This window comes from Musa acuminata, chromosome BXJ2-7 (assembly GCF_036884655.1).
Source record: "Musa acuminata AAA Group cultivar baxijiao chromosome BXJ2-7, Cavendish_Baxijiao_AAA, whole genome shotgun sequence".
Classification (NCBI taxonomy): Eukaryota; Viridiplantae; Streptophyta; class Magnoliopsida; order Zingiberales; family Musaceae; genus Musa; species Musa acuminata.
Genome location: NC_088344.1, coordinates 15,625,710 through 15,636,295, shown reverse-complemented (window position 1 = coordinate 15,636,295; position 10,586 = coordinate 15,625,710). Strand labels below are relative to the sequence as shown.

Genomic DNA, 10,586 nt, shown 5'->3' with positions numbered 1-10,586 from the left:
TATGGTCTTTTTGGATCTCTCTCGATGATTTGAATTTGTGTTAGATGGATTACCAGTTCTAGAATAATGTGGCCATCAAGTCAAATAAACATGCAATATATTATAGTACTTCAGGTCATCTGACTCAGGACTTCCAAGAGATCTTGAGGTCCTATTTTGACAAGATAGGCAGATAGAAAATATGAAGTCATGAATTTTTCATTTAAAGATCTGGATATGATTTTTTATCAACACCAATTAAGCTTTAACATACTCTCTCCAAATGTTCTGCTTGTTTTTGGGTGAAAGAAAATTCCTGTCATACGTAACAGGAAATTAATTAGATTGAAGCCGGATCTGAACACTTCCATTTGTTCCATGACATATTTCACCACCCAAGAAAAGTTGTGGTTGTCTTGAAGAGTGGTGTCAATTTCCACTAGTTGTGAAGCCTTCTCATCAAAAGGACTAGAAATGGCTTTGGTGATTTAGATATTGGATTAAGTTTTAGTTTGTGTTTAACAGCCTTTGAAAAAGCCAACGTCAACGGTTTGAGAAGTCCATCAGTATCTAGACAAAATAATCGAAGGTTTTTTCTTTGTTCTTGGGTTGATCACTAATATTCACAATCATTTTGTTTTTATCTTTTATAGTTTAATATAATAGTCAAGTTATTATAAATCTATGTGATCTCAATAACATTAGAACCAATAAAAAAAAGAAAAATTTAGATCTCGAAGATATCAAAAAAGATAAAAAAATAATCAATTATTCGAAGGAAAAATTGTGATTGGCGTATCAAACTTTTGACTTTCCAACAAAAGAGATTTAAATCATGATACTGACATCAAACAACACATGCTATAATTGTCTTTCTTTATCAAACACAAAAGAGACCAACAAAAAAAAAATCTAATATTACAAAATCATTGTCTTCTTCTGATACTTTAATTGAAATGAAATATTATAGAGAGTTTAAGGGTTTTAGATGTATAGTTAAAATTCCTTCAAATTTGGCTTGTATTTATATAAGTTTTGAGAAATTTTTTTTAATCATATACTAAAATTACATGATCAAATTAATTATTTAAATATATGACTTATCCTCAAATCATATATTGATTAACGATGTAAGAAATATAAAATTATTATTTTATATTTATCTCTATTGTAATCTTCTATCAATAATAATAATATTTTCTTAGAATTTTCATCGACTCCCTCCAAGAGCATCATCATCATCATCATCATCATCATCATATTCCTTAGTCATAATTTCATTTGGCGACAACTATACTTCCTTTGTTATGATATTTTTTATTCGATCAGGAATATTGTTGTCAACTCACATCAATAGAAACTTTGGTACTAATACCAATAATTTAATTAATTTAGATGGATAATATTTTTTTTATTTTCCTTTGGGGTTCAAGGATCGTTTTAACCCTTTCAATATAGTTTTTCTTACTTTGAAGAAAAAAAATAAAAACCTTTTAATTTATTTGTGAGGTTCCTTTTTATGCTGGTCAACAATAGGTACTTGGATGGTTTGACTAAAAAGATGGTTAATTTTAGGGTGATTTTTTTACACAAATATTCTTATTTTAAGTTTTTATCGAACGACATCCTCTTATTAATTTTTCTCAAATAATAATATTTAAAATTTAAAATTTTAAAATTATCTCTCTTTTATTCACCTCGTCATGTCAATGACTATATCTATTGATACCTTTTGCTTTAGTAAAAGGAAAAAAGGAAGAGGAATGAAAAATGATGAAGACATAGAAAAAAGGAGTGGAGCATAGTGAAAAGGGAAATGAGGAGGAGAAGGAGGTGATGGAAAATAATAGATGATAGAAGAAGAGAAGAGCAATGGAAAGAGGCTATGGGAGCAACAAGAGGGTGTACAAGAATAAAGGAGCGATCATTCAATAATTTTCTAGATTTAAAGATACTTCTGGAAAAAAAATTAAAAGGGATATAAGAAAAATTATCCTAAAGTTTATGATTAATAATAAATTAAATTAAAAAATAATTTTATGAATAATTATAATATAATTTAATGTGATTAATATCTAGAGCGACCTATTCTTACTTTCTCATTTCCAAGTCAAGTCAACAGTTTGAGAAGTCTATTGGTATCTAGAAAAATTAACCGAAGTTTCCTGGGTTGATCACTATTGTTCACAATTATTTGTATTTATCTTTTATAGTTTAATATAATAGTCATGTTATTATAAATCTATGTGACCTCAATAAGGTTAGAAATTAAAAAAAAATTAGATCCCAAAATATGAAGATATCATAAGGGACAAAAATAATTAATTATTCAAAGAAAAAGTTATGATTGGCACATTAAACTTATGACCTTCTAACAAGAGATATTTAAATCATGATACCGACATCAAACAAAACATGTTATCATTGTCTTACTTTGCCGAAAGAGACAAGAAAAAAACAAAAGAAAAATTCAATATTACAAAGTCATTGTCTTCTTCTAATACTTTAATTGAAATGGAATATAATAGAGAGTTTAAGGGTTTTAGATGTATAGTTAAAAGTCCTTCAAAATTTGGGTCATATTTATATAATTTTTGTGAATTTTTTTATTATATACTAAAATTACATAATCAAATTAATTATTTAAGTATATGATTTATCCTAAAATCATATATTGATTAAGTATGTAAGAAATATAAAAATATCATTTTATATTTACCTCTAATGTAATCTTCTATCAATAATAATATTTTTTAAAAATTTTTATTGACTCTCTCCAAGAGCATTATCATCATCATATTCCTTAGTTTTAATTCCATTTGGTGACAACTACACTTCCTTTATCATGATTTTTTTTTTAATCAAGAATATTGCTGTATGATGCATATCAACAAAACATATGTACCAATGCCAATAATTTAATTTATTTGGATGGATAAATTTTTTTTTCCTTTGGGGTTCGAGGATCAATTTAACTTTTTCAATAAATTTTTTCGTGCTTTGAAGAAAAGAATAAAAGCCCTTTACTTCATTTGGGAGGTTCCTTTTTATGCTCGTAGTTGATTGTACAGAGGATTACGATCAACAATAGGTACTTAAATGGTATGATTGAAAAGAGGGTTAATTTTAGGGTGATTTTTTTACAAAAAAAATTCTCATTTTATGGTTTTGTCGAATCATATCCTCCCTTTGATTTTTCTCAAATACTAATCTTTAATTTTTAAATTTTCAAAATTACCCCTCTTTTTCTCACCTCGTCGTGTCATCTATACCTTTCGATACCTTTTGCTTCCTTGAAAGGAAGAAGAATGAAGAAGGAAGGAGACGATAGAAATAGAGAGTGAAGGAGAGTAAATCAGGAAATGAGGAGGGGATGGAGGTTACGAAAAAAAATAGATGATAGGAGAAGAGAATAGCAATTGGACAGGGTGATGATAGAAACAAGAGGGGTACGAGAATAAAGGAGTGATCATTCTAGTATTTTTTTGGATTTAAAGATACTTTTGAAAAAAAAAGGGTATAGGAAAAATTATCCTAAAGTTTATGATTAATAATAAATTAAATTAGAAAACCATTTTATGAATAATTATAATATATTTTAATGTGATTAATATATAGAACTACCTATTCTTACACTCTCATTTCCAAGTCAAGTCAACAGATTGAGAAGTCTATCAGTATTTAGAAAAATTAATTGAAGTTTAATTTATTCTTTGGTTGATCAGTAATGTTCATAATCGGTTGTATTTATCTTTTATAGTTTAATATAATAGTCATATTATTATAAATCTATGTGATCTCAATAAGATTAGAATTTATAAAAAACATTTTAGATCCCAAAGATTTCAAAAGGGACAAAAATAATCAATTATTCAAAGGAAAAGCTGTGATTGGCACATCAAACTTATAATCTTCCAACAAGAGATTTAAATCATGATACCAATGTCAAACAACACATGTTATCATTGTCTTACTTTGTCAAACACAAAAACAACAAGGAGAAAAACTAAAGAAAAATCCAATATTACAAAGTCATTATCTTCTTCTAATACTTAATTTGTTATTGAAAAGGAATATGATAGAGAGTTTAAGAGTTATAGATGTATAGTTAAAAGTCGATCAAATTTGGCTCATATTTATATAAGTTTTGAGAAAATAATTTTCTTTAATCACATACATAAATTACATAATCAAATTAATTATGTAAATATATGATTTATCCTCAAATCATATATTGATTAACAATGTAAGAAATATAAAAATATTATTTTATATTTATCTCTATCGTAATCTTCTATCAATAATAATATTTTTTAAAATTTTCATCAACTCCAAGAGCATAATCATCATCATCATATTCCTTAGTCCTAATTCCATTTGATGACAACTACACTTCCTTTTTTATTAGATCAAAAATATTACTGTTATAGGATGGACTCACATCAATAGAAACATTAGTGCTAGTGCTAATAATTTAATTAATTTGGATGGATAATATTTTTTTATTTTTCTTTGGGGTTCGATTATCATTTTAATATTTTCAATATAGTTTTTCTTGCTTTGAAAAAGAAAAAGAAAAAAAGAAAAAAAGAAACCCTTTACTTCATTTGGGAGGTTCCCTCGTCGAAGTTGATTGTAACAAAGGTTTATGTCGACAATAGGTACTTACTTGAATGGTTTGATTGAAAAGAGGGTTAATTTTAAGGTGATATAATAAGCGGTGAAGATGGATTTTGATTTACGATCATCTTTTCGAGACATAAAAAAAGAATTTTCTTGAAAATTCACATTCAGATGACATTTCATTTTAGTAAGGACTGTATGTAAAATTAAATGATAAATGGTTTATAATAGGGCGGGAATTAAATTGGAAATAAATTAAATGAAAGGGGTTATAATAGAAAGCCATCGTAAATTACAAGAAATTGGCATTTATAATAATTATTAGTTTTCCTACCTGTTTGACGGCGGCGACGTCGTCTCGACCTCTGCGGCATTCGCCCGTCCGCCCCCTTCCTTTCTATAAGTTTCCGAATCCCCGGGGGACAGCGGCTCGGACTCCTCGGCCGCCGGTCAACCCCACTGCCCTCGGCTGCCGCGTGACGTCCTCCCCTAGCCGCCTACCCCTCGAGTTCGTTGGCGGCCGATAGATCCCAGATCTAGGAAGAGATCGGCGAGAATACCATGTCGATGTCCGATTCCGACTCGTCCTCCCACGGCGGAGATCAGAAGACCTTCCGCCAGATCAGCCGAGACCGTACGATCTTCGTCTTTGCCCCCTTCTTTACCGTTTGTTGTATTTGGCCTCTTTTCTCCTTATTTGTGACTCTGGGAAATTGATTTCAAATGTTTCGATTTTATGGAAACAAAGGCGTAGATCGCCTCCAGTAGTAGAACGGATTAAACGGTGGAAAGCTAGGATCTCGCATAGAAACTGATGACCTTCGTCAAGTTGGTCAGAATGTGTGGCCGGTCTTGCAGTGGAAGATAAATTTATGCACCTTCTTCTGGCAAAGATTTGGTGATGTTCATTACAGAGAAATTAACGCCTGTTTTCTTGTGACGATAAGATAATTATACCAATTTGAGATTCTTCTGATCTCCCTAGGAAAATTAGCTAGCAAAACATTGGTGATCAGTTTGTGAACTTCTGATGGGTGTAGTTTCTGGGACAATCTGGCTGGTAGTAGACTCAATAATGTGAGAGAAAACACGGGATTTGGTGAATCCCTTCCTCCAAATTGGCTTTTTGTTTGGATACTGTACAATTACCCGAAAACTGTCACTTGCTTGTATTGCTATCGGTAGCTCTTCACTTGAATGGAACGTTGCAAAAAGTGCCAAGTAGATGTACAAGAGAAAAGGAAGTGCACTTTTAATAATCAGTGCTATTGGGCAATCTTTATAGGGGATGCATTGACTAGACTTCTGACTTATATCATTGCCTCAAACATTGTTCTTGAGCAGTTGCTTGAGGCTAAACAATCTTAGGGATAAAAGAGCATCGGGATGACTAAGGTGTTATCACCTAGACAATAATGAGTACAAACATGCTAGTGTTGTCCTTACTTGCATCTGATTCATAGTTCACTATACTTATGATTCTTATAGCATAGTGTTAGATAAGGTTGATTCTATGGTTTAAAATATTGCTTATACTGGTTGGTATGGGCTAGTATCTGTCAATTTGACTGCCAATGGGGACATCGACCACGTGATTTTCCCTGCTTCTATTAGGTATGGATTCTTCTGTTTGACATGTTCATTGTGTCGGGCTTGTCGAGCATGAAAATAGACCGGCTAGTGTATTTTTTTTTTAAATAATGACAGTTTTTACACAGTTGTCTTTTTCTTTCTGTTTGTTTCTCTCTCTTTTTCCCTTGTCTAACTTCTATGCACAGCCACTGCTTCCTCCTCTTTCCTGCTGCATTGCTGGGCTTCCTTCTTCCAGCTATGACACTGTTGCCTATTTCCCTTTCCTCTTCCTCCACCATTTCGTCTTCCATCCTCCTCATGTGCCTCCCTCACCTTCTCTTTCTTCTCCTCCATTTTCTTGTCTTTCTTCAGTTGAACCTATACCAATCATCACGAGGGCATATAAGTGACAAGATTGAGTGGACACGATTGGTAAAACTGAGATTGACCTACCAAACGTTGTGCATGTTACAAATAGGATTATAAACTTGTGCTTTAGTTAAATAGCAATAGGATCTGGGTCTGTTATTTAGGACAAAGATTTTATATACTAGTCTGACTGGTATATATAGTCCATATACGCCGCTTCGACCAAGTACCAATTCCAAAATGTATAACTTGATATTTCTGTATATACAATTTATTATATATATTTTAATTGATTTAATGGTACTGGGTAATATAAGTAGGTGTACTAGTATCATATTCGTACTAGTATAAATGCACTGTTTTAAATGTAAAAAGAAAGAGAAAGAGAGGTAAAGTCGAGATGATACAGTGAAAAATGTGAAAAGAGGAAAAAGGAATCAAAGATAGTGGAGAAAGGCCATTAGCAACTACTAATCTGATGAAAAGACTTTTCTTTCACTGACAAAATTTTGATAAAACTCTCTAGATTTTCTGCAGCTCTTCATTATATGCTGACTTGCCCCTACTTTTACTATACACGAATTAGATCAGTTGTAAAATTATGTTTGTTTCTCTTGTATAATTCCCTTTTATGGTTGCCTTTTCATTGTCAACTGATGGGCAATGATATTAGAATATGACATGCTTTCGTAACTTCTATAGCTTACCATTTGGAAAAATTGTAACCTATATAAGTATGGTTGCATGTAAACTGTTTTCCTTGAATACTATAATAGTATAATGATCGTTGTACTATTTGCTTCTCTACTTTATTTTATAGAAAACTGGACCTGTGTTTCTTCTGCCCACTTAGCTGATAGGCCACTGGATAAGATCAAGCATGGATTTAGGAAGACCGTGTACTTTCACAATTCTTCATTTCCAATGAGTGATAAATTCATCTCCAACTTTATTTCTTTTCTGTTTTATGGATAAAACAAAACTGTCACTTTTTTTGGTTATTTTCATTTAATAAAGTTTATGTGGCCACAATAGAATGCCTACTTCATATGTGTGCCTTCCATTTTGTATTGCTTTATTGCTTCTTATGATCATTCCTTAACTCAATTCTATTAGGGTTATTGTATGAAATGCTACGGTCAACCAAAGTCAAGGACTCAAAATCGACATGGAAGGTATTTATTGGCATGGGGTTTCCATTTCTTTCTTCTGCTTATTTATGTTTTGTACTTCATATACAGAGGCTAAAACGGTCCATGCATTTTCTGGGTATCAGAGGCTTATCTTTACCATTAGGACCTTGAAATAATTTGATGCAAACTCTTCAGCTTTTGATTCATCTTTTATATACTTGTGTATCCATGTATTCAAATGTCTGTGCTTATTATGCATGCATGTTTGCTGAATTGTTAAGACTTAAGACATCTTGATTTTATACTTGTTTGGAGGGGCTGAAGCACATTGAATTCAGAATGCCCCATTTCTGACTTATCTGTTCATTACATGAAAAATTCTAGAGAGGCATCTCATATCTTTTGCCTTTTTTCTTTTTCCTTTGTGGAGAAAATTTTGTTGTTACTTAAACCTAGGTTTTTATTAAAACTAAAGTTATTAATTGTGTCAAATACAATCCATTAATTCGATTGTGAGAGAAAAGACATCGAAAGATTCTTTTGGTGAAAACGAAGGATTGGATAAGCTTGTCAAATTAGGCAGAATTGAAGTATGCTTGACAAAATGCCATTGATCAATCTATTAAAAAGTAATTCTATATAATATTAAAATGGTTGCAAAACGTTTAACAATTTGGTCCAATGGCAAATTTAGCATGCAGTATTAATTTGGTTGCTTCGTTTCTGGTTTCAAGTGTTAATTCTCCAGTTACTATTAGAATATTAGAATTGCATTTTTTCATACTGTTCAAAATAAGAACTGCTGTGGCCAATAGAATATAGCGCTAATGGGGGGAAGTATTAGAAAACAGAGAAAAAATAGATAGAAGATTGATAAAAGAATGCAGATTTGGAGAAAAGAGTGGGAGAAGGATGCCTCTTTGCCAATTAGATAACCTCATATCTGTCCCAATTCGTATCAGAGAAAGTTTTTGATCCTAGACAAAAATGTGTTTTTTGTATCCCCTTCTATCTTTTCTCTACTTTATCTTGTCTTTCTCTTCTAATTTTTTTTTAAATGGGGATGACCTTTTTAATTTTGAACTACCATAACTGCTGAATAGTGCAAATTTATGGGCAAGGCAAACAACAAGGTCCATGTCTGTTTTTGTGTTGAGGCTATTTCAAAACAATAGAAATTATGTAAGGTTTCAGATATGCTCTGATCACTAAATTCTGAAGACGAATTTGAGAAACAATGACTCTCAAATAACATATATTAAAGTGTGGATGATCAAATTAGGATCAAATTAGTTTATACATATAAATGTACTGGTTGAGTTGTAGGTCTAAGGTTAGATCATCTTTAGTGTTTTCCTATTTGAGTTTGATTGAGTTGTAATTCAGGATTATCTGAATCATTAATATATATGCTTGATTATTTGCATTTTGTGCTGATTAGAGAAATGATAGTTTCATGTTTTTTTAAAAGTGAATTGATTTAGGAGTCAACATAGGATAAAGTGGCTTTTTAATCAGTACTCCATTATTTCGGCAATTATAGATCTCAATCTTTCCCCATAAAACCTAGTTTCTTTTGGTAAAAGGTAAAAATGTTAGATCACTCATAATTTATTAAGATAGCTTAAGGATGCTTCATTTGAGAAAAAAGTTATAACAAGGATGCTTTTTGAAGTATTAAGGTTGTTTAAGGTTTTCACCAATGCAGGATCATGGGGAAGTCAAATAGACTTGGCCTTACCCATGCAAGCAGAGAGGTCCTGAAGTAGTCAATATTTACCATAAACAAATTCAATGTTAGTTTACCACTTTCATAATAATAGTCGCTGACAGTGGGTCCTGCCACCTAGTTATTCTAATAGGGTTCTGCCGCCTAGTTATTCCAAGTAACATTATTTATAATGCAAGTGATATTGCTCTGGAAAAAGCTACAGAAACAGTGATTTAAAAAGAACTAGGCGCTAAAATATAAAAATATATAATATAATTAATAAATATAATTATTTAAATAAAAATATGATATTAAATTAAAAAATCTTACAGAATCACAATATCATATTAACAAAAAATCTCAAAATTTTAAAAAATAACAATAATTTCAAATAAATAAAAATTAGTAGTATTAAAATCAAAATAAAATATTATTAATCTAATAAATAAAAAAATATTGTTACTAGTATACAGTTAACAGTATACTGTTAATATACTGTTAATAGTATACTATCGAGTCAATGTGAGAAGAGGGAGTAAGAGTAATAGTAGCGGCAGCGAGAGCGGGAGCGAGGATTGTGGCGAGCAGCGATAGCGGCAACAGCGAGCAACGATAGCGGTAGCGAGGGCGCAGTGTAAGAGTAAGACTGAGGCTACTGACTGAGAGAAGCAACAGTGGTAGCAGCGAGTAGCGACAGTAGGAGCGGGAGCGGTGATAGTGGTAGCAGCAGCAGTAGCGGCGACGAGCAGCGACAACAACGACAAGAAGTGACAGTGGCAGCGAAGAGCAGCGACAGCGAAGAGAGGCAACGACAGCGGCAACAGAGAGGAAATGTCAACCGCAGAATCGTGAGTAGGGTTAGGGTTGGGGAAGTTGCGAGAGGGATGTTGATATTGGTGCTTTAGTTGGTTCGATTGAACCAACTAAAGCACCGGAGACCGAACCAGATGTAAAACACTAGTTCGGTCGCTTGGTTTAACCCGGGCGCTCGCTCGAAGCGCCCGACACCTGGGCTCGGGCGAGCGCCTAGGCGGCGCCTCTTTGAAGTGAGGCGCTTGGACATGAAGCAAGGCGCTCGAGCCTCGCCTTGCCTCGCCTCGCCCGAGCGCCTAGGCGAGCGCTCGAGCGCCTATTGAAATCACTGTACAGAAAGCTTAATCCTCTTCCTCTTCTATCTTCCTCCGTCCTAAAAGAATCTA

General features: G+C 32.5%; 1 protein-coding gene across 1 annotated transcript in view; it reads left to right on the top strand.

Moving 5' to 3' along the window:
* The first annotated feature begins 4,966 nt into the window (after positions 1-4,966).
* The window catches only part of LOC103991983 (SNARE-interacting protein KEULE), a 28,776-nt gene continuing 23,156 nt past the window's right edge, over positions 4,967-10,586 (top strand). The window contains exons 1-2 of the mRNA XM_009411532.3: positions 4,967-5,236; positions 7,660-7,718. Of these exons, the coding sequence (XP_009409807.2) occupies positions 5,164-5,236; positions 7,660-7,718 (132 nt within the window). The 5' untranslated portion in view covers positions 4,967-5,163. The remainder of the gene's footprint in view (positions 5,237-7,659; positions 7,719-10,586) is intronic.